Below are 25,726 nucleotides of genomic sequence, written 5' to 3' on the forward strand. Positions count from 1 at the left end.
TATATATATATACTGTCGCCATATTTATTTCTACAAAATAGTTGTTTCCTCATTATAAAAGTAGTAAGGTCATAAATAATGTCAAAAGCCACATGCACACTAACCACTATGAGAAGTGATCAAGATGCCATGAGACTGTAAGTTAGCGATGGCTGGTAAGATGGAAGTGGGGTGAACACCTCAAGAGTGGATGGGGGCACAAAGAACAAGGAAAGGGGCCCAGACTTCTCTTCCAGGAAGATCAGCGCTAAAGAGAAGGAGAGAGAAACCAGCAAAGCCACAGGTGGGGAATACATGTCCCTACCTATGTATACACACACACGTGCACACAGGCACACACACGCATGCACATGTGTGCGCACACATACATACACACGCACTATTTATATGAGAATCAGGCTGTGTTTTTACACTGGGGGGAATGCAGTAGAGAGGAGTGTGGTGGTGATGTAAGCAAAAGGAACTTACTGAAGCAACAACATTAAGATTTTGAAATAAAGGGATCTGCATGATTATACAATACAATCTTTTCAGAGAAACATAACTTCAAGGCAAAGAAACTTGGAGATGTGAGGGGAAAAAAATCTGAAAAATATAAGAGTCAGACAAAAAGAGAAAAATAAAACAATTTCTAAACACAGCATTACTGGCTCAGCTGAGATTAGACAGCAGGGATTGGTTGCGGAAGGCAACCAGCATGGATTTTTACGATGCTCCCATTGCCACAGGAGAGAGAAAACAAACCAGGTTACAATGAGAAATACAACAAGGTGGAAACAAAACATGCCTGGAACCGGAGCTGCAGGGAACAGCAGCAGCTGACTGCAAGGCTGGGGGGCAAACAAGAGCTACATGAGGCCTAGAAAGCCACAGAAGAGCCAAGGAAGAGTCAGAATTAAGCCAGGAAAAAAAAAAAAAAACAGGAGGGAAGAGCAAGGAAGAGGCAGAAGCGGAACAAGCTACATGATCTGCGGGATCCAATGTAATTCCCTGACCCTGACAGCAGAGCATTAAACCAAGCACAGGGTCCTGTGCAAGAAACAGACTCTCCTGGAGAGCCTGCAAAGGACCACAAAGATCTTGACCAGTTACAGAAAAATTCTAGGTATTTGGTTTGCTGTTATAGATGCGTCACTGAATCCCTGTTTTCTGTTACTAAATTCCTTAGTAACTACTGGAAAGCAAAACGCCTAAAATGATTCTAAGGACAATTAGTTAAAATGAAATGTTCATAAACTGAGAAAGGTTGAAATCATTAACGTGGTACCTGAGCATTTGCGGGATCCCCATGGAGGGCTCCTTCCATAGCCCATCCCTAAGTTTCCTGTAATGGGCAGGGAACTGCTATTGCTTTTCTTTTTCTTAATGAAACAAGTATAAAGTAAAGGTTTACCAATAAATATTAGGTCCACAAGTTCTAGCTGAAACACAAAAATCTGACCCAACTACCCTACTGAGCACATGACTAATCTTATCTTGACCACACATTCTAAAAACTACGATGCATCAGAATCATCTGGAAGGCTGAGCCCCACCCCCAGATTTAATTTCTCGATGACGAAAATTAAGATTTTGAGAAGTCTGAAATATAGGTAGAGTCTTCAAGAAACTAGTAAATGTCAAGTAAGCAAGGTATACGTTGAAGACTGACCAATTTTGTAACAGTGAATTAGGGAAAAGAATTTTATTTTCAGAACGGCTAACATGAAACCTGTCATTAAGAAAACATGGTAAAGCATTTAGTAAGGAAAGTGTCAACATAATATGTAAGTATAATAGCATTGTGTAGTATCATATAAAAAATAGTCTAACTATATAAATATAATAGTACTATATAGTATAGCAGTATTAAATAATTATCAATAAAAGCATATGGTAGATAAAAATGATCTTTCTATAACACATTAAAATAGCATTGCAAGAGGCAAAGCTGTTGACAAACAGCATACTAAAGTTTTCAGGAATCGGATCCCTGCTGTAAAGTAAACCCTGCACCTCAGTCAGCTGCAGTCCTCTTGCTGAGTCTTGCTCAGGCCCTCCCCACCGCTCACCAGGAACACCCTCTGGTTCTCACTGGTCTGCCTGCTGCCCAACACTGACTCACCACGTTAGGACTCCTCACACGTCCCCTGGGGCTGTGCTCATGCCCTTCTTCCCCACTGAAAGCAGCCCACCCTGAGGAGCAACACCTCTACCAACTGAAATACTTCCCGGCCCAGCCCGAGGGCATCCTCCTCTAAGAAGCCTCACCAAACCCACATCTAGAAGCTATTTAACCTAAAGTGTACTTTGCTTATTCTCTTCTTAACATATTCTAGTTTAGTGTAACTATTTATATAAAAATCTTATTTCAATGTCACTGAGGCAGGTAGGCTCTAAAATGCCCCAATAATCCCCATCTCCCAGAATTCACACCTCTTTGTAATCCATCCCCTCAAGTGTGGGCTGGACCCAATGACTTGCTTCCAGCAAACAATATGGCAGAAGTGATGGGATGTCACTTCCAAAACTAGGTTACAAGAGGAGTGTGATTCTGTCTGGCACACCCTACTCTGCTTCCACTGTTGCTACCTCTCCCTCCTTCTCTTCTCACCCCCTCTCTGATCCACTGCTCTAGGGAAGCAAGCTGTCATGTTGTTAGTAGCTCTATGGAGAAGCCCAGGTGGCAAGAAATTGACTCTCTAGCTAACAGCCAGCCAGGACGGGAGGCTTGTCAACAGCCACGTGAGAGCCTGGAAGTGGATTCTCCCCAAGGGAGCCACAACGTGACTAATGACTACAGCTCCTGTTCATTGGAGCCTGTGACAGGCCCTGAGCAAAAAGCCCCCATCTAAGCCACACCAGCTCCTGACCCACATAAACTGTGAGATAATAAATGTTTGTTGTTTTAAGCTACTTTGATTTTGCATAATTTGTTACACATCAAAAGATAACAAATATGATGTTTTATCTCTCCTATTAAATTATAAACTCCTAGAAGACATTACAGCTAGTTGTACAACCTTAGCAGAATGTTTTACATATTATAAATTTAATAAAGACTGGTCAACATTTAAAAGTAGGATCTTATACTAAAATTAAAATCAGCAGACCATGAGGATCTAAAGCACTCTAGCAACTCCCTCCCACGTTCAATTATCTGTTCAACTCATAAAAACCACAAGCGTTTCAAGATGTAATGGATTATTTAATGAGGACAAAATGTCTCAGATTTTACAATACACATGAAAAGTAATGAGGAAAAAATTACCCAAATGTTAAGTTTACTGTTTCCCTTTCATCTTGTCTAACCTAAAATTGTAACTCCTAAACAGAATTAGAGTGGATACAAGAGATGACACACAAGAGTAACTAAAAATTTATATAGTTTAAGCCTATACTCAGGTTTATCAAGACTCCCACAACCAATTCACCTATAAACTATCTTAAGCTTCAAAGAGTAAAATATACATTTTGTTAAAGTCAGAGCTCAGCAATCTAGAATCTTTAGAGAAGGAATAATTCTAGACAGGCAAAATTTTCTGGAACCCTAAGAATTTACCACATGAAAACCCAAAATTTTGTTTACCAATTTTAGATTGTTTTCTTTCTAAAATATATAAAATTAGAAAACAGCTCATTAAACAAAATCGGATATCTTTACAATAATCTTTTCTGAGACTAATACATAAATGTGAACTGTACCTCCCTAAGGGAAGGATATAAAATGTAACATTCTCTAAACCCATTTGGACACAAAATCCCTTTTTCCAAAACATCCCATGATCTCAGTTGTAGAACATGATTTTAGAAAAATGGAATTAAGACTATGATTTCTTAAATAAAACATAATGAATGAATTAAAAGACTACTTTTTAATGACTTCCATTCACCGATGGAATACGTTCTATAACACTAGGCCTAGTACTCCACGCCTTCCACAAGGGAGACCCATCCCAACCTCACAGATCGAATTCCTACAACTCTTCTTCACTCAAACTCTTTGCTTACCTCACATGCCCCATTCATTCATAACTCCATGTCTTTGATATTGTTGTTTCTTATACCTAGAATTCCCTCGTCATACACATGGGTCCTAATTCTACATTTCAGATGTCATCTCCTCCTTGCAGTCATCCAGACACCCTGCGTGTTATTTAGTTCTTTCCTCCCTCAACTCCTGTAGCACATTATGTATGCTTCTAACATCTCATCACTTTAGACACCATATGCATGCGTTCTTATCCATTATCTGGATAAGGACTCACGTCTGCTTCACAATAAGTATTTCTTAAAAATGAAATTAGTATTAGTCTCAGAAAAGAATGTAGTTACAAGATATAAGGCTTGTTTACCTTTTACAAAGAAGCCCAAATGGCAACGATTTGAGTTCTTACATCCAGTTTTTTTGTTTTAATGAAAGTATCTTTATTTCACCTTTACTTTTGAAAAAAATATACTTCACCAGGTATAAAAGACTAGGTTAGCCATTATTTAGTTTTAGTATATTGCAAATATCTTAACATTCTACTGTTGCTTTTGATAAGTTCTCTAAGTCAAGTGTCTAACTGCTGCTCCCTTGAGGTGTTTTGTTTTTCCAGATTCCTCCTGTTTTTAATTTCCCCATTGTCATTGGCTGTTCTTCCGTTCCTTTATATTATGTTAAGAAGGAGATTCATTTTAATTAATCTTTCTTGGGATTAACTGAGTGTTTTGGATCTGAGGATTGATTTCTTTCATCAGTTCTGAAAAATTCCAAACAATTACGACTTCCCATATTTAATATGCCACTCTCATCTCCCTGGGACTCTAATCAATGTGTCAGACCTCTAACTATATCCTCCACACCTCTTATGCTCTTATCTCTATTTTTCTTCTTTTTCTCTTTGTAGGGTATGTTCTAAATAATTTCTTCTGATGCATTTTCCAGTTCAACAACTTTATGTTGTGTCCAACCTGTTGTCAAATATATGCAATGTTTTTCCTCTTTTTTTCAATTTATTTAAACTAAAAAACAAAAACAGTTCACTAATCCGTACCCCTGCCACCTCTAGCAACCACCAATCTGTTCTCTGCATCTATGAGCTTAATTTTTGCTTTTCCATACAGGTATACTCATTGTACTGCATTTCACTTCATTGTGCTTCATAGACAGTGCAATTTTTACAAAACCTTCCACCAGCAAAAAGATTACGACTCACTGAAGGCACAGATGATGGTTAGCATTTTTTAGCAATAAAGCACTTTTTTTTGTTTGATTGGGTTTTCTTTTTGAGGAAGATTAGCCCTGACCTAACATCTGCTGCCAATCCTCCTGTTTTTGCTGAGGAAGATTAGCCCTGACCTAACATCTGCTGCCAATCCTCCTCTTTTTTTGCTGAGGAAGACTGGCCCTGAGCTAACATCCGTGCCCAACTTCCTCTACTTTATATGTGGGATGCCTGTCACAGCATGGCTTGACAAGTGGTACATAGGTCCTCACCTGGGATCAGAACCAATGAACCCCGGGTCGCTGAAGCAGAACATGTGAACTTAACCACTGTGCCACCAGGTCGGCCCCAGAAATAAAGTATCTTTTAATTAAGGTATGTACATTGTTTGTTTAGACATAAAGCTATTGCACACTTAACAGACTACAGTATAGTGTAAACATAACTTTTACGCACACTGGGAAACCAAATAATTCATGTGACTCGTTTTATTGCAATATTCCAAGGTATGCCTGTATATATATATTTTTAGATTCCAGTTTTAAGGGAGAGCAAATGGTATGTGTCTTTCTCTATCTGACTTATTTCACTTAGCATAACGTCCTCAAAGTCCATTCAAGTTGTGGCAAACACTTTCTTCTTTTTATGGCTGAATAATATTGCAGTGTGTGTGTGTATAAAATACCACATTTTCTTTATCCATTCATCCATCAATGGACACTTAGGTTATTTCCCTATTTTGGCTATTGCAAATAATGCTGCAGTGAACATGGGAGTGCATATATCTTTTCAAATTAGTGTTTTCATTTTCTTCAAATAAATACGCAGAAGTGGAATTGCTGGATCATATGCTATGATCTATTTTTAATTTTTTTAAGGAATCTCCATACTGTTTTCCATAGTGGTCGCACCAACTTACATCCCCACCAACAGTGCATGAGAGTTCCCTCTTCTCCACATCTTTGCCAACACTTCTCATGTCCAGTCTTATTAGTCTTCTGTTTCATTACTCAGTATCAGCTATCAATTTCTGCCATTATCAACAGATTCACCCATAGCAGTCCCTCTCCTCCACTTTCTAAGTTAGTAGTAATGACCTATTGAATATATATTACATATCAGGCTTTTTATAAACACTATGTCACTGAATCTCATAAACGCCCTGTGAAGGAGACATCATGATCCCTGGTTTACAATAAGGAAAAAGACCAAAAGAAATAAAGTAATTTGTCTAGGGTTATATAACTGATATGCGTTTGGGAATGCAGCCCAAGGCTAGTGGTAACGTCCATCTAAAAGTAAATACTGACTGAAGAATGATATTAAATATATGCCATGAGGAAAGTTGAAAAGAACTCTGAAGACACAGGCCTAGCTACTCCCAGCACTCCCAGCCAATGCAAGCAGGGCAGGAGGCACGGGAGTACAGTCATCTTGGATTTTCCAGCCCCAAACAAGCTCCCACCCAAATGCACTGAGGTGAGAGGCTTCAGCTGACCATGGGAAACAGATGAGCCATCCCTACTGAGCCCTGACCAAAGGGCAGAATTGTGAGGAAATAAAGCGCTGTCACTGTCTGAAGTCACCAAGTTCTTGGGTGGCTTCTTACATAGCAATAGATAATGGAAACAAGAAGTAATTAGATTTTAAAGTATGGCAGTAATGGTGGGGATGGAGAGAGAGAAACTCTAGATTTTGCTGATTTACTGGATGTTTGGAGGGATAAAAGGAAAGAGTCTAGGATGACTCTTCCAGGTTTTAGACTGAATGATGAAGTTACTAAGACAGGAAATATGAGTGTATGAGTGGAAAGATAAATTCTATCTTTGACATACTGAGTTTGAGATATGCCTTTACGTCAGTCAAGAAGCTCTCTATTGGGCAATTGTACATACAGGTCTAGCATTAGGCAGAGAGATATGGATGGGAGAAAGCTCTCTGTGAGTCATCAGCAGTCAAATAAATGGTGGCTGAAGCTACGGATTTAGATGAAGGCCATTGTAAAAAGCATAGAAAGTAAAATGAATCAACAACCAAAGTCAGACATTGGAAACAACATATGAAACAGCAAAGAATGAAGCAGAAGAGAAGGCTAAAAAGGAGACTCAGCAGGAATCACCAATGAACTGGGAAAAAAATGGAGAATAGAGCTATACAAGTCTAGGGAGAGAATTTCAGTAAGAAAGTATCAAGAATTTCACATCACATGACAATGAATTAACTAAAATAAACTAAAGTTAAAATGCATTTCTGGGCCAGCCCATTGACGCCGTGGGTTAAGTGCGCACGTTCTGTTTCAGCAGCCCAGAGTTCAACGGTTCGGATCCCAGGTGCGGACATGGCACCACTTTGCAAGCCATGCTGTGGCAGGCATCCCACAGATAAAGTAGAGGAAGATGGGCATGGATGTTAGCTCAGGGCCAGTCTTCCTCAGCAGAAAGAGGAGGATTGGCAGATGATGTTAGCTTAGGGCTAATCTTCCTCAAAAAAAAAAAACAATACATTCCCTCTGATGTACTAGTCACATTTTGAAAGCCCACTAGCCACACGTGGGCAGGAGCTACCACTTTGGTCAGAGCAGATAAAGAACATTACCTTTATTGCAGAACGTTCTCTTGGATAGCACTGCACAGACTGACATAGCGTCGTCTACAAGTTATTTGTTTAGTAAGAGCCTGCTGATCCATGCATGGAGACCACACAGTAATTCACAGTCAATCTTCAAGGACACCCTTCAGAACACAGCGGAGCCACGGTTTTCTGTTTACTTCCCAATTTGGTTAAATTGAATAGCTTACTTATCCAATTATCAGTTATCCAATTTTCTAAAATATGGATATTAAGAACATTCCCATCACTGGGGCCATTAATAGCTTCCAAGTACTGTGAACCAACTTTGTGTAATATTTTCCAATAGGAACTTCATATATCTTCTAATTTAATTCTTATACAGATTTAGGTATACCCTTGAGGCATATATATTTTAAGAGATGAGGAAACTGAAGCTCAGTAACATTAGGCAACTTGCAACCATATAAATGTCAGAGTCTGGATTCCAGCCATGGTCTGTCAGCCTGCAGAACAGAAATTCTTTCTGTCACACAGAAGACACACTGTAGAGAAAGGTCCATCGACATAGTCATGACCTAGACAGATTTTAACTAAATCCATGGCACCAGAATGAGTATTGTAGCAAGCACTTGAATTTAATCTCTCAGATATACGTTAATAACGTGAATATTAATTAATGAGAAGAAATGTCATTTCCTAAGAGATAACACATACATTCATTCAAGGAATGAATACAACCATTCATTTCAATTGTTCTAAAACATAAATATCTTCTCCAGGAACAAAATCTAAAAATGTCATATTTTTTCAAATACAGTCAAATTTTTACTTACCTTCCTGAGCAGCAAATGTTTGACTAGCTGAAATGACTTTTGTTAGTTCTGGATTATACCTTGTTCCCTCTGGAAAAATCACAAGATACATCTGCGGAGCATACAGAAAATTTGGTTTATTTTCTATGAGCTTTTTTGTTACTGTTGTTAATTTACCAATGCTAATCCTATTAAAGCTAAAAGAGTATTTCCTATGGGGGGGATGTACATTATGACCTTCATTTCAGGCACAGCAACCAAAATGTAAAAGTTCACTTAACTCAAAACATAATATGGACTATATTTAAAATTCAGGCCCACATTCACTGGCAGGTCAATCACTAAGAATCTAACAACATTTCTAATTACACGTTAATATTCACTAATTAAAAATTTGGCTATGAAATGCTGACTCATACAAAGCCTCAGTTAATTAAAGGTTTTTTCCCCCCTAAGATTCTACACAATGACATTTTAAAAAGACACAAATTTTAGAAATTAGTGCCCCTAAGTATTAATACTAAAAGTCTATCTCATTTGAGAAAAACTAAATATCAAAAATTCCACAATATAAAAGGTAGTAAGTGTTCACATTATAAAAAATACACAGTATTCCTATTTTATAGAGCCCCCTTAATGCATTTTAAATGACAATTTATAAGCAGCTTCATAAACTGAAGTAATGTACTTATAAGTAAAGGAGAATATCAAACTGGATGTTTACTAAGTTATCAATTAGCCTAAGCTTTTACATTTGTCTGCTAGGGAAAGTGAAAACAGAAACAGTAAAACCACACAGTGAAAAACTCTTGACTTTAGAACTAAGTTATAAAAACTACCCCAACATTTTAATTGGCAGTCAAAAGACAAAAATAAGACAGTGCTATCAAATCTTTTCAAGTACAAACAGAATACAGGAAACAAAAGGATAGAAGGAGCTCATGGGAGAAAATTACGTTCATTTTACCCATCCACGCCAGATCCTAGATAATACCGTCTACCTACACATCCAGTACAGGGGCATTCCCCTATCTGAATGATCTGTGATCATAAAACTCCTACTTGATGAACTTATGTGAGAGTTCAAAGTTTTTCATTACACAAACTTATGATTAATCTCTTCCAAAGTTTCATCTGAAAAACTGGTATACTTATCGCTCTGTATTTTGCATTTTTAGCTTCCATGCAAAAATACAAGCTTTCCACTCACTCATATAAATGTCTTTAGAACCCACTATCTTTGCCTAAGCAGATTTCAAAATGTATTATAGTCAAACGTAATCAAGACAGCTTAGTACTGGCCTGGGGATACACATAGAGATCAATGGAACAGAATGAATGGTCCAGAGATATACCCATATATATGCAATCAAGTTATTTCAAAGGATGGGGAAAAGGATAAGCTTTTCAATAAGTGGTGATGAATGTTCATATTTGAAAATATGAACCTTGACCTTACACCATATGCAAAGATGAACTCAAAATGGATCATAGATCTAAACGTAAAACTAAAACTATAAAACTTCGAGAAGAAAACATAGGAGAAAATCTTAGTTACTTTAAGTTTGGCAAAGACTTCTAAAATAGGACACAAACAGTAGATATTACGAGAGAAAAATCAATACATTGGACTTTAGCAAAATTAAAAACTTTTGTTCTTCAAAGCACTGTTATGAATATAAAATGTCAAGTCACAGATGCAAAGGCTTGTACAGGAATATTCTTAGGCATTTTTAGTATTTTTAATAGCCCCAAACTGAAACAAGTTTTGGTATATTCATACAGTGACATACTACTCAGCAGTAAAAAGAAACTATTTATACAGACAATAATGTGGATGAATCTCAAAAATAATTATGTTGAGTGGAAAAAGCCAGATACACTCCAGAAAGAGAGTCCAAACTGTATGATTCCATTTATATAAAATTCTAGCAAATACAAACTAATCTACAGTGACAGAAAGTAGCTCAGTGATTGCCTTGGGATAGAACAGGCACAAAGACATACAAGGGACCTTTGGAGGTACTGGGTATGTTCATTATCTTGATTGTGGTGATGGTTTCATGGGTGTATACACATACCAAATTCATCAAACTCTATACTGTAACTATCTGCATCAATCATACCTCACTGATAATACTTCCATAAGAGACAGGGAGGGAGCCACTAGATAGAAGATGCACTGTGAGCAAAGGCTCTGAGGTGGGAAAGAACTTGGAGCATTGCAGGAACTAAGAAAAGGCCAGTGTAATTAAATGTGGAAGTGCAAGAATGGCATAAAACAATTAGACAAGACAAAAAGTTACTACACAGAGTCTTTAGTCTCAGGAGGGGAAAAGGAGGGAGCAGGGAGTGAGTGCTAATAGGTATAGGGTTTCTTTTTGGGATGATGAAAATGTTCTGGGATTAGATAATGGTGGTGGTTGCACAACTTTGCAAATATATGAAAAACCACTAAATTATATGCTTTAAGATGGTGAATTTTACAGTATGTGAAGTATAACAATTTTTAAAAATTAAAAAAAAAACTCCAAAGCCCATTACTACCCCTGCCCCCAACAAGTCAGTGAGTAGGTTCCAAATTCTAAAAGAAACTATTAGATAGAATAAAAGTTACATTACAAAAGTAAAATATAGTTTGGCAGTCAGACTATGAATTATTAAAGTCACTGGATAAATGTAAAGTTATTTTACGGCCACTACTCCACAAAGTAAGTGATCTTCTATAGGAAATCATATTTACAAAGAATATAACTAGAGAAAAAGTAGAGAACAGTCTGAATACCTGGCTTCCAATCCCACACCTTCCACTTCAAGCCCTGAGACCCTGGGTAAACTCCTGATCTTCGCTGGCCCTTAAGTTTCCTCGTCTATAAAATGAAATGACTGTGATACCTGCACCACAGAGAGATATTGTAACAATAAAAGGTGATAATTCACATAATCTACTCAATACAGTGCTTGGTGCAAAATCATATTGCAATTTGCTGTTAAAATTAAAACAGATCTGCCTTAGAAATCTGTGATGACATATCTGGCGGGAAGAGGAGTAACATGACATGAGCTGGGTGACCCGTGTTCCCCACCGTCACTCTGCATGCTGCATCCTCAGAAACAGCTGCCTCTAAAGGTGATGAGGCCAAAGCAATTCTCCTGGCTCTTGAACGAGAGCCTGGCACGACAGAGAGCAAGAGGCAGAGCCAAGACCTTAAAGTAATACTTTTTCCTCCTTCAGGTGCTCTCATCCGATAACCTCCTTGCTATTACTTTCAAAGTGCTGACAGAAAAGGCAGCTATCTTCTCCAGCCTGGAACTGGAGAAGGTGGCAACAGAGGAAGGGGAAGGACTAAAACTGAGGCACCAGGGCGTGAAAAGAATTCCAACAGGGCAGTCTGACGTTTCTGGACTCGCTTCTCAATTAGGACAATGTAACTGAAATCCCTACGTAAGGACAGGGCAGTAATGAGGACAAGAGAAAAAAAAAAGACAAAATGCTACAAACCACATTATGCAGAAGATTTTTGCTAGTGTTCATATAAATCTCCTATTCTGCTAATTTTCATTTGGAAGGAACCAGAGATTCTATTTCCTTTAGTAATCACCTTCGATATAAGAAAATCTATATTCAAGATGTAATAAACCATTTTAAAAATAGATACTTTATCCTCTAACGGAAAATTAGCAAGCTATTTCACATTAAAAGTCTATTCAAAAGGAAAAAAGCTATTTAAGAGTTTTAAATATACAGTCATGCATCACGTAACAACGGGGATGTGTTCTGAGAAATGCATCGTTAGTGATTTCATCGTTGTGCAAACATCGCATAGTGCACTTACCCAAACTTCGATGGCACAGCCTACTACACACCTAGGCTGCATGGCCTAACCTTAGGGGACCGCAGTTGTACACACAGTCCATTGTTGACAAAATGTCATTATGTGGCACATGACTGTGTTCAAATTGCAACCAACTATTGAACTGATGCCTTCTATTAAAAATAGCCATTTCTCGGGGCTGGCCCCGTGGCCGAGTGGTTGGGTTCCCGCGCTCCGCTGCAAGCGGCCCAGTGTTTCGTTGGTTCGAATCCTGGGCGCGGACATGGCACTGCTCATCGAACCACGCTAAGGCAGCGTCCCACATGCCACAACTATAAGGACCCACAACGAAGAATATACAACTATGTACTGAGGGGGCTTTGGGGAGAAAAAGGAAAAAATAAAATCTTTAAAAAAAAATAAAAATAAAAAAAATAAAAATAAAAATAGCCATTTCTCTATGCATTGGATAAGTTAATCTTCTTTTAACTGAGTCCCAGTTTCTCATTCACAAATGAAGACTCAGGGTTGCTGTGAGGATTAAAGGAAATATGTGAAAACATAAGCACTGTGTGGCAGGCTCTTAATACATACTAAGTTTCCTTCCCCTCTGGTTTTTAAAAATTCTATCCAGTTTACTAAATAGTTTCAAAGCAGGCACGTGTATATAGAAATAATGTCACAGAATTTTAAATAAATTTTGATTAGCTAGACATCTTTTAATCACTGTTTTCTCTTTAAATAAAAATCTACTTCATATTGAGATGTACAGAATATAAAAAAGGTACTGCATCTCTGCCTTCTGCCCCCAAATTAATCCATTCTAGCAAGTAACAACTTTTTAAAAAAGTTTTCTACAATTATAATCAGAAACATTCAACTCACTAAAAATTCCACTATACATTTACAGAGAAAGAATACAAAAGTGTGGCAGGACACAAAGTTATCTCTTTCCTCAAAGAGCTTATTACTGACTATGGAAGGGGTATATGAATGATCAGAAGACAATTATTTAGCCACACAAATGCATGAGTACGGCAGGCAGAATAATGCCCCTCCCCCACATGTCCACTACTAATCCCCAGGACTGTGCGTATGTTATGTTACGTGGCAAGGGGATTTAAGAGGCTAGTCATTGGACCTCAAGACAATGGGAATATCCTAGACTGTCCACATGGGCCCAATGAATCACACGGGTTCTGAAATAGGAAAGAGGGAGGCAAAGAGTCAGAATCAGGGAGACAGCCAACAAAAAAAAAACACCAGACCAGCCACTGCTGACTTTGAAGACAGAAGCCACGAGCTAAGGATGCAGACAACCTATAGAAGCTGGAAAGGCAAGGAAACAGATTCTCCCTCAGAGTCTCCAGACAGGACCTCAGCCCACTAACAGCGTGATCTTAATCCAACGAGCCCCATTTTGGACTGCTGACCTCCACAATGTTTAGAATAATAAATTTGTGTTATTAATTTTTCTAGTTTTATTGAGGTATGATTCACAAAACAATTGTGTATATTTAAGTTGCACAACGTGATGTTTTAACATACATACACATTGTGAAATGATGACCACAACCAAACTAATTAACATATTCACCTCCTCACAGTTACCATATTTTTTGTGTGCGTGGTATGAAGAGTTGAGATGTAATCTTTTAGCAAGTTTCAAGTACACAATACATTACTCTTAACTATAGTCACCAGGGTGTATATTAGATCTCCAGAGCTCATTCCTCTTGCATAAACTGACACTTTGTACGCTCTGACCAACATCTCCCCTTTCCCCACCTCCTCCACCTCTAGTAACCACCATCTACTCTGCTTCTATGAGTTCAACTTTTTTAGATTCCACATATAAGTGGGATCATGCAGTATTTCTCTTTCTGTCTGCCTTATTTCACTTAGCATAATACCCTCAAGGTTCATCCACGTTGTTGCAAATGACAGGATTTCCTTCTTTTTTTAAGGCTGAAAAGCATTCCACTGTGTACATATAGCACATTTTCTTCATCTATTCCTGTCGATGGACACTTAGACAGTTTCCATATGTTGACTAATATGAATAATGCTGCAGTGAACATGTGAGTGCAATATCTCATCAAGCTAGTAATTTTATTTCCTTTGGATACATATTGAAGTAGAACTGCTAGAGTATATGGTAGTTCAATTTCTAATCTTTTGAGGAACTGCTATTCTGTTTTCCAGTATCTAAGGGTTCTCTTTTCTCCACATCCTCAACAACACTTGTTATCTTTTGACTTTGTAATAGCCACTCTAACAGGTGTGAAGCGACGTCTCATTGTGGCTGTGACTGGCATTTCCCTGATGATCAGTGATGTCCAGCACCTTTTCACTCACTTGTTGGCCATTTGTATGTCTTCTTTGGAGAAGTGTCTATTCAAGTCCTTTGCTTATTTTTCAGTTGGGTTATTTGTTCTTCTGCTAGTGAGTTGCATGACTTCCTCATCAATTTTTAGAAATTTATAGATTTATAGATTTTTAGAAACTTATCAGACACGTGGTTTGCAAATATTCTCTCCCATTCCATAGGTTGCTTTTTCATTTTATTGATTATGTCCTCTGCTGTGCAGAAGCTTTTTAGCTTGCTGTAGTCTCGCTTGTTTATTTTTGCTTTTGTTGTTTGTGCTTCTGCTGTCATACCCAAAATTTGTGTCATTTTAAGCCAATAAGTTTGTGGTAATTTGTTACAGCAGCAATAGGAAACTAATACAATCAGTATAATTTTCAAACATGTTATTTAATCCTAGCTATAAAATTAGGTAATTATTAACAGATTTAACGTATAAGGAAACTAAAACTTAGAAAAGCTAAGTGACGTGCACAAAGTAACAAAGTTTAAAAGGCAGATCCAGGATTTAAACTCAAGTCTGATTTCAAAGCCAATACTTTTACCCACTAGGTTGCCTTCCATTTGAAAAGGAACTTGAGCAAAAGTTGGAGAAAAACCCCAAGGCACAAGACTCTCTACTTGTGCCATGAACTGTACCAGCTCAAACGCTGACTAAACGACTTCTATATGAGGTAGTTATGTTTATCATATATGTTTCATTTGTACTCACAACTGTCCCAGCAATAATTACTGAAATGTCTTTCTTAGTAATTTATAATACAGACATATTTTTTGTAAACAAAATTCTGCAGCCTTTCAAATAATACTAATATTGAATGAGAAAAGCTGATTTAATCATGAAACAGATTCCTATGAGGCATATTAAACCATACGAAAGCTGACTTGATAAATATATTCTACCCTGTCAATTACTTGATTAGCTTTCAGAAACAAAAGAGAATCATGAAGAATCTGAGAAATATATATGAGTTTCATAGCATTTAACTATTAACAAATGAAGTGGCCATCCAGATACTAAGAAACCAGGCGTTGGACCCACAGCGACCTTCAGGTGACACCATTTACAGCACTGCCTCTTGAGCCTGCCAGTCTATTATTCAACACAACTGCACAAACATCAACAAGCTAGACTTTTGCCTTTGAAAAACAGAAAGGGTCTCTGATAGCCCAAAGTGAAAGACTAGGTTATTTCAACCAACCTTTCTACTGAAATACTTTTAAAAACTGGATATAACATCATTTTAAAAGTATCAAAGACCTGGCAAGATGCTAAGACCAAAATTAAAGCAAACACAGTAAAGCAGAAGCAAGCACAGAACAGAGCTTCTGTTTTAACAGATTAAAAGATGAGGAGAGGGGCCAGCCTGGTGGCACACTGGTTAAGTACACAAGTTCCTCTTCGGCGGCCCGGGGTTCGCTGGTTCGGATCCTGGGTGTGGACATGGCACCGCTTGGGAAGCCATGCTGTGGTAGGCATCCCACATATAAAGTAGAGGAAGATGAGAATGGATGTTAGCTCAGGGCCAGTCTTCCTTAGCAGAAAGAGGAGGATTGGCAGCAGATGTTAGCTCAGGGCTAATCTTCCTCAAAAAAGAAATAAAAAGATGAGGAGAACAAAAATCAAGCAGAAATGTGAAGCATGAACCAGAAGGGAAGGGACCACCAAAGGCTACACTCCCAGCATAAAAGTAAACCAGATGTCCAACAGGTCTCACGTGGGTTTGCAACCTGGGCTGCACAGCCTGAGCGGCCCAATTAACCTCAAGCTCCAAATCTGGTTTCGGTGGGCCCAGACTAGAGGAGCCTAAGGGGCCCAGCTAAAGCAAATGCAATTGTTCTCTGGAGGAAAGCACTAGGCTTCAACTGATGTCTACAAATAATCTTCCACATACAATCAGCAGCAAGCAAAGATAACCAAGTACACAAGGAAAGAAAGTACTATGAGCAAAAACTGGCAGAAAACAACAAACTTAAACAGGACTTCAAATACTGAAATCACTAAACACATCTTTAAATGATGCCTTCAGTATTTAAAGAAACAAAGACAAGCTTGAAGATTAACAGAAAAATAACACTCCAGGTCATCCCAAAACAGGACGCAATTTCATAACATAAAAACAACTAGAGAATGCTTACAAGTAAAAAACTTGAACATTAGGGGACTTCCTCAGCTGACTATGGAAAAGTTTTCCTTAAATATGAGCTCTGGCTGCCACCTATGAGCCCTGGTGAGGAACAGAAGAGAGAGAAGGCAAAGAGAGAAGAGGAGGAGAGAGGGGACGAGAAAGGAGAAAAGAAAGGAGCTTGTGCCCTGAGCTAAAGTTTCAGAGCAAGAGGACAGAAACCCACGCAGCGCCCACGTAGTGCCCACGCAGCGCCTGAACGAAGCTCCAGGAGTCACTGCAGCCCTGCTCGTCCATCCTCAGAGGGAGCCGGGGGACAGCCACTTGGCAGCAATTAGCATTCTTCAAAGAGAATATTAAGATTCCTTTCTGGGGAGCAAAGTTTTATAAAATAATATTTACACTGAATGATTCCGTGTTTGTAGATATTCATACTATTTTTGGCTTTTCAAATAACTCAATATATACAAGAAATCCAAATTTATACTGAGAGACAGAAAACAGTTGTTTCTTCTAAAACTACATCTGGTACTAAAGACGAGGAGTTAGAGGAGCTCTTAAGTAGCTCAAGTGTAAGGTTACAAGCTCAGTTCTGTTTTCTATTTATAGACTACAGAAACCAAATGTTCTCCTTTTTATTCGTCTTTAAGTCAATATTGACAAGCAGCAGCAAAGACTGAATCGTGTGCAGCAGTCCTGGAGGCCAGAGAGAGCTGCCCCCCTCTACTTAGAGGGTCTTTGTTGCCTCGGCAAAACTGTGAATGATTTACGACCCACGGGATAAGACGTTTTCAAAACAATTCTTAAATTCTAATTTGATTCTTAAATCGAAAACTGAGAGTTGGCAAATAAAATAATAAAAACGAGCATAATCTTACTGGAGTTCCTGCGTTCATGTACCTCTGCAGCTTGTTTCTCATTTCCTTTTCATTAAATTTGGCACTTCGCTTTACATAGATTCCTCCATGCTGCCACATAAAAAAAAATTGGGGGAGAAAATTATTTACTATTAAAATATCCAATGGCCAGTCAGCAAAAAGGTAACTTCACTCCAAAAGAGTAAAGAATAAAATTACATTTTAGGAATTAAACTATATTTAATGCATTCAAATATTAGTATCTAAAGAAGATTTAGCTGAAAATGCTATGTTTTAACATAATTCAAATAAAACTGCATGCTACACTGTACTGAAAAATACATGAACATTGAGTTTTGAAATGCTTTCTTTCAAGGGACTGGTCTGGTGGTGCAGTGGTTAAGTTCACGTGTTCCACTTCAGTGGCCCAGGGTTCCAAGGTTCAGATCCCGGGCACAGACCTATACATCACTCAGTAAGCCATCCTCAGTAAGTAAGTATGGTGGCGTCCCACATACGAAATAGAGGAAGACTGGCACAGACGTTAGCTCAGGGACAATCTTCCTCACCAAAAAAATAAATAAATGAAAATAAAAACGCTTTCTTTCTTAAAAATATATTTTTTTAAATCAAAAACAAAATGAATCAGATGGATCTCAGCTCTCAATTTTTCTACTGACTTATTATAGAATCATTAAAAAGTGTCCTTAAAATGTCAACACTCACGATCTTTAGGGATTTTAAAAACTGGCCCAACTAGATATTTATGTGGCACTGTTGTGGACTTAATTCCATTCCCTAAAATCCGTTTGTTGAAGCCCTAACCCCCAGTGTGACGGCATCTGCAGATGGGCCTTTCGGGGGTAATTAAGGTTAAGTGAGGTCCTAAGGGTGGGCCCTAATCCAATGGGACTAGTCCACTAGAAGAGGAGGCTATTAGGACACAGATGTGTTCACAGAGGGAAAACACAGGGGGAAGGCAGCCTTCTACAAGCCCAGGAGAGATGCCTCAGGAGAAACCAATCCTGCTACACTCTGATCTGGGACTGCCAGCCTCCAGAACTGTGAGGAAAGAAAGTTCTGTTGTTTAAGGCACCCAGGCTGTGGTATTTTGTTATGGCAGCTCGAGCAGACTAACACAGGACTTTCATAAAAATTAAGGTCTCTCCAGTTAAACTTCATAAGTGCACTTCATTGGAACTTTGCATCGGGCCGGGATGTTATTTGTGATCCTCTGTGTTAAGCTGAATTCCTCTGTAAGATAAACCGACTGGGGGACTCTGATTTTGTCTTAGTCAAGAATATGAGTAAAAGGAAATGGACATAGAGAAGCAAGGAGAGGACAGTAGAGGGGAGAGGAGAAGAGGTGGCCTTCCAATCTGGTCACAGTTCCTCCCACAGGAACTGGCTCGCCCGAGAGCAGAGAATAAACTCAAAGCGCTCTACAGAATGCCTGTCACTGTTACCCAAATAGAGGGGACTGACGAGAATAGGTTCCTTCTTCACCATCTCTTTAGAATTAAAAACCACAGAATGCATACACTGCAATGTAAAACATCCCCAAGTTTTAAAAGACATTACGTCCATTCTTTACATACTATTTCTTCCCTACCATTTAACTTGCTTATTAAAAGTCTATTTTAATTCAAAAACATCTGGGTTCTTTCCCAGGTATATGGAAGCTACAGGAGTGAAGACCACGTATCTTAAGGAGCTTTCTGATTAGTTCCACTGACTTATTATGTATATACATATATATACATAAATTTGTATACAAGTATGCTATGAAGAGAATCTGGTAAGTTTTTTTTTTTTTTTTAAAGATTTTATTTTTTCCTTTTTCTCCCCAAAGCCCCCCGGTACATAGTTGTGTATTCTTCGTTGTGGGTTCTTCTAGTTGTGGCATGTGGGACGCTGCCTCAGCGTGGTCTGATGAGCAGTGCCATGTCCGCGCCCAGGATTCGAACTGACGAAACACTGGGCCGCCTGCAGCGGAGCGCGCGAACTTAACCACTCGGCCACGGGGCCAGCCCCCGAGAATCTGGTAAGTTTTATCGTAAAGACAGCCAAACACAAAAGCAGGACAGAGGAAAGAGAGTGACTGCTAGGCTCAGGAAGGGTTTCATGACGGAATCTGAACTGGACCTTAAAGGCAAAGGCAGAAAGGGTATTTCTCTTAAACTAAAGGAACAGCTTGAAGAGGGAGAGGGAGGTGAGAAACAGATCCAGGCTAGAAACAGAAAGGTAGACTGCAGGGGGTAGGTCACGGTAGATCGTGAACGTCATGCAAGGGAACTGGGACTTGATGCAGTCGGGAAACACAATTTTGAGCAGATAAGTGTTGACCAAATTTATGGTTTGAGAAGCAAATAAAGCGTCGTTGTAGGCTGAAGGTGGAAATTGCCAAGTTTGGGTAAGTGGTGAGCACACCCACGCTGCTTTGATCCTCTCTCCCAGAGAAAAAAGAACAGGGCACTTCTGTTCTGTCAGAAACTGAAGCAAAATTCTCGGGCCTTGATGAGACACTTCACAGTCACTAGGCACAGTCGGGCTACAAGGCAACCCCGGCCAAAGCTCCAATCCGCTTCAGGAGCCTCCAGAGTAATTCTAAAATGTTCAGTTTGATCTGAAGTGAGGAAAATGGACAGACTAAAAAGCTTCCAAGGTTGATCATGAGAGCTTAATGTTCTCCGGAAAGATCCAAGATCCCCAGTCTACTCTTTGCAATAACTCCCCAGATCATTCCTTAAATGGCTTAATCCTACCAATCCCCCAAACTAGGCATCCTTCTAGGGCCTCTGAATTTTTAAGACTATTCTTTAAATATTTCATAAAACTGCTGTGATTGTTTTCGAGAACTCGGCCTGTCTTGGGGTTGAGAAGGTCAAGAAGGGCAAGAGAAAGGATCCCAGTAAAACGGAAATGAAGGAAAAAAGGAAACTGAGACAATAAAGCCCCTGACTGGGAACTTTGGGTATAAATTGCCTTTTTATTCAAAAAGTGCTTTGATCTCCTATTCCTTTAGAATTCTAAAACATTATAGAACCTATTCATGAATATTCTTTCCTCCACATAAAAAACTTTACCCCAACGAAACTCCTGTTCACAGAAGAACGTGCTTTAGCAGCAAAGTCTCAGACAAACCACATTTCTTTCCACTACTACTTCTAAATTTCAAGACTTCCTCAAGTTGCCTTAATTATGGAGCAATTATATTTGCTATAAAATCATTTAAATTTCATAGGTATGTTCATCATTTTATAGGAAAGACTAATGAAGTCCAAAATACTCTGTTTTAAATATTACTGAAGTATAACAGTGACCTTCGTGTTTAAAACGGTTAAGGAAGAAGTAATAAACACAAGCCAAAATGTAACAATAAACCACTGGGAGAGAACAGTCTCTTCCACTAAAGACAAGAACAGCATTTTTAATTCATATATTATTTAATACTCGACTGTGACCTACTTAAAATACCATCAGCTTTACTACACAAGAATATAAAAAGATGCACAGTTATAAATAACATCACTGCTAAATGAGAGGTCAGTCACAGCTGTTACATATCTCTAGTTATCGTCACAGGGCTTAAATAAGCAAAAGCTCTCTATGACATCTCTTTTTTTTTTAATTTAACACAACAGTAAGGTTCCCAAGACACCTGCTTGGATTGATGGGGGGAGGGCAAGCAGAACTCTGCCATGTATTCCAACGTTAAACTACACCTTACAATGTCCACAGGTGGCAGTTTGGAAATGCTTAGTTTTCTGAATATTTGTATATCTATGTATTTTTCTATATATATAAAATAACTTAGTATTTTATAAATACAATAATTTTAAGAAATGCAAAACTTGAAAGTCTGTTTCCTCATATTTTGCTTGTAAATAACTAGTTGTGAATAGAATTATTTCTGCTTCATACAAATTGTGAAAAACAAGTCCTTTTTAGAAAAATTCACTTCTTGACATAAAGTCCACTACTTCATAATCTATGCCATTTTTTATATGCACCCAGTAGTTTAAAATACTTTTCATCAAAATTTATATGAATTTTATTTTCCTTTAAAAGACTGAGGAAAACAGGAAAGAGGAAACGAGTATTCAAGCACTGACTTCAAACACAACATAACACTCGTCATTCAACTTGTGGGTAGCAATGAATTGGTGGTACTGCTATCTTTTGTTCATATGACTTCTAGATTTACATATGTTCAGAGCTTACCACTACTTTAGCCTTTCTTCTTTAGTCAATTATGAAAATTATATTAACAAGCATGTCTTCCATATAAATTTCACACAACACTCAAAAAATTACATGTCAGATAATTTATTTAGACATGGCACAGGAAAAGGCTAGGAATCCCCTTTTGAATATAAAAGAGACTGTTATACAGAGTTTCATGACATGACAGCTATTACATAATTTTAAAGGGCATTCTGGGAAATCATATATATTGAATATTTATTACCTACCTGACACTCATGCTAAGCACTTTATATATATAGCTTACTATTATTTTACATACTACAGATCATAATTATTTCTATTATTAGTTGCTTAAGGTAATCGTCTATCAAATTCTATGCATTTAAATTTTCCTATTTGTTAGATTTTTGTACATTTGCATTTTTGTTATTTAATTTAATTTGGCTATCTGGGTTATCAGACATGTATATAAATACACACCATTAAAAACGCCAAATACAATTAATTCAATTTAGAATAAGCTATTAATCCCATAAGAATAAACCAAAAACCCCATACATTTATAAAAAGTTTATGTTCAATCAAATCTAAAATTTTTATAAGCTACATATAAAGAAAAAAGCATGAAAAAAACGTTACCTGAGAAAAATAACAACCATACAACGGAAGCCATTTTAACCCATCTTTGAGCACATAGCGCACGTGTCCAAGAGCGTTCTGCCTGATGGCCAAAATATCCGCAATAATCCAGTCAACTGCAAAGACACAACCCAATTAGTGCACAAATGACCCAAATGTGAATTCCAGCATTCCTACACACAAACAGAAAAGGCCTCTTCACAAGACTCTATTAAGAATATGCTTTGAAACATTATTAGAATTTTAAAATTACTTTATATCAACCACAGACATTTAAACAATACAAATTCTGGTTTTTTGTTTGTTTTTTGTTGGTGGGTTTTTTTTTTCTTTTTGCATTTCCTGAAAGACACTATTTCAGGGATAAAATGCAAAGTCACAAACCATCAAAGTGATCCCAAAGCAGCATGAACAAGAAATAAAATAAGCTTCTCTAACCCTCCAATCCCAAAGGCTGCCTGGGGCAGGACAGGGGACTAGGAAGTCACGGGCGCTCAGAGGTCAGGGAGGGGCTGGAGAAGCAGTTCTCTGCAGGAGAAATGTAACTTTCTCAGGTCAGCTGGAGGCTGATTGTAGGGCTCACACTTGCCATATTACCTTCCAGTTCCAAACACAAGAAGAATAATTAAAGAAATCTGTTTCCTTCCAAATGATTTCCCAGAAGTCCTCATTTAGAAGTAATGTACACAAAGGGCAACACATGGTATGCCCACAAACAAAAGTAGTGGATATTATTTCATTATTACTATTACTACTACCACCTCCAGGAATGCTCAGAGTACTTATTCCACATGTTCACATTAGTACCACAGCTCTGTTACTAGAACAGTATTTCCATTGAAACCTAGAAAAAGGAAGGTTGGCAGGGAACCTGAACAAGGAATTTTAAGAGAGAATCCTGTTAATCAGAAAGAAAACTCTAAATGAAATTAACCAGTGGCTCAATATAATGGAAATTTGGCTCTCATGAGCCACTCCCTTCCCTGGGCCCATACATACTTTTTAGTTGGATATTGGAACCCTGGTAGAAACATGCCATCAACAACAGGACGGGAATAGCAGGACTGTGTTGGCAGTAAAAAGACCAGTATGTCTGGAGGAACAGTCAAAATACAGGAACTAAGTCAGGCTGCTTTATAGCCCAGATGTGGAAGTAGACACTGATCATAAGGCTGGTTGCTTTGCTAAAGTCAAACGTACCAAAGGCAAATAGTCTGAACCTGTCGTGTTAATAAAGTCAGGGAAATACAGATACATCCAAATTCCTATCAACCCTTTGTAGCGTCAACTTTTGTCCTATAAAACTGAATGTAATCATTAATAAGCTAAATTGAGAAAAATGCATTTCAACTTCTTTTACTTGATTTACTGTATCTAAGGCATAGGTAGTAATAAAAGCAACAAAATCATGAAGAGACACAGTTGACAGAAGGAAGAGAAACGAAAGCCACAGGCATAAGTGATTTTTCCACTAAGGTATTACCATTGATCAGGTTGTTTTTAGCTTTGAATTCCTGGGTATTTTTTAAGTAACAGAAATCGAATTTAGAAAGTGTGCATCAAAAGCAGATACAGGTTTGAAGAAATTATGAAGTGGGATTTTTTTTTTGGACTGAATTATTTGGAGAACTAAAAAGTACCTTAACCAATGTCAGTTTTGTTGGTTTTGATACTGTACAATAGTTAATGTAAGATGTCGCCATTGGAAGAAACTTGGTGAAAGGGTCATGGGACTCTATGTACTATTTTTGCAAATTCTTGTGACTCTATATAATTATTTCAAAATAAAAAGTTTTTTAAAAAAGTACCTTAACCTAATCTAAAATATATACTGCACTATTTTGGAGACCAGAGTCTTCTATGATTCCTCTGATGGAGGAGTAAGCTATAATTAAACCAAAACATTTGAAGAGGCAAAAGGAACTGCAGACATTAGAAAGTCATACAGTGTTTAGGAAATGAGTACTTACATATTGGTACAAGCTTTCTGCAGCTTAACAATAAAAATATAAAATGTATATCCACTTCGGCCCACCAATTCCACTTCCAGAAACATAACTTACAAGAAGAAAGAATGCCTAGACTAAAGAGCTAGTCAAAGAAACAGAAAAAAGAAAAAAGCTTACTTATACCCATCAGAGGGTGAAGGTAAGTTCAGGAAAATTCATAGTTTTCACATTCCTGACTTTCTAAAAAGTAAAATCACAAAACTACAAGGTCATGTATAATATCTGCATAAGAAATTCATGTTTTAATAATAAGAAAAAATTTTCATTTAAATATATAACAACATATATAGTCTTTCTTTGAATGCCCACGTACTTTCCGTAGAAAAACCTAAGTTTCACGCAAATGAAATACAAACCTGTGCTTTGATGATTTGCTAAATATATTATATTTTCTTTATTTTTTGGCAAGTCTCCATATAGCAATATCTAAAAGATAAAACAAAAAGAAATATTATTTTGATATTTTAAAACATGTACTACTGTAACATACAAAATAGGACAATGTCAAAAAATTGATAAACAGTGTCATGAATATTTCTATCCATGATTAACAAAATTAGATTTCTCTTAGAAGACCCAGAGACCATAAATGGCAAATGTTTACAAAGTAGTTAAGTGTAGCGTAGGTTGATGGTCATAAAGTAAAACAGAATAATCAATATCCTCATGAGAAAGATACAACAAACATTTACTGACTGCTTACAATATTTGAAATACTGTTCATACGGTGTATCTTCCTTCAAAGAGCCTACAGTGTAGTGGAAGAGACAGGCATGTAAACAATAACTGAAATGAGACCTAATGCAAATATTATGAAAATACAGTACATTTTATTTTAAAGAACTGTCAATTCCAGAGCAGAAGTAGTATTCATTAGGTGCAATTTCAGCAGATGAGATAAAGGAAGAATGTTTATGAAAAGATGAACAAAGAAATGGAAGCGGGAGCATCCGAGGCCTGTTGGGGTACACCGAGCAGTGTCATGGTCAAGACACAGGCTGCACGCAGAGTTCGTGAGCTGGAGCAAGGAGACCAGAAGGGAAATCTGAACCAGAATGAAAAAAGTCTCCTGAGCATCAAGTAGAGATTAAGACTATACTCTGTAAGTAATAGGGAAACACAGTGCCATGA

At 37.8% G+C, this 25,726-nt stretch overlaps 1 protein-coding gene across 3 annotated transcripts in view; it reads right to left on the reverse strand.

Annotated features, from left to right (window-relative positions):
* AGPAT5 (1-acylglycerol-3-phosphate O-acyltransferase 5) overlaps positions 1–25,726 on the reverse strand; it is a 51,262-nt gene that overhangs the window by 15,521 nt on the left and 10,015 nt on the right. For 2 of the 3 annotated variants that reach the window (XM_046648647.1, XM_046648645.1), the window contains exons 2-5: positions 24,952–25,021; positions 22,587–22,702; positions 17,760–17,849; positions 8,594–8,684 (exon numbers count right to left, since the gene is read on the reverse strand). In XM_046648647.1, the coding sequence (XP_046504603.1) occupies positions 8,594–8,684; positions 17,760–17,849; positions 22,587–22,702; positions 24,952–25,021 (367 nt within the window). The remainder of the gene's footprint in view (positions 1–8,593; positions 8,685–17,759; positions 17,850–22,586; positions 22,703–24,951; positions 25,022–25,726) is intronic. The other variant, XM_046648646.1, reaches the window with a different exon arrangement.

Source organism: Equus quagga, chromosome 22 (genome assembly GCF_021613505.1).
Source record: "Equus quagga isolate Etosha38 chromosome 22, UCLA_HA_Equagga_1.0, whole genome shotgun sequence".
NCBI classification, from domain to species: Eukaryota; Metazoa; Chordata; class Mammalia; order Perissodactyla; family Equidae; genus Equus; species Equus quagga.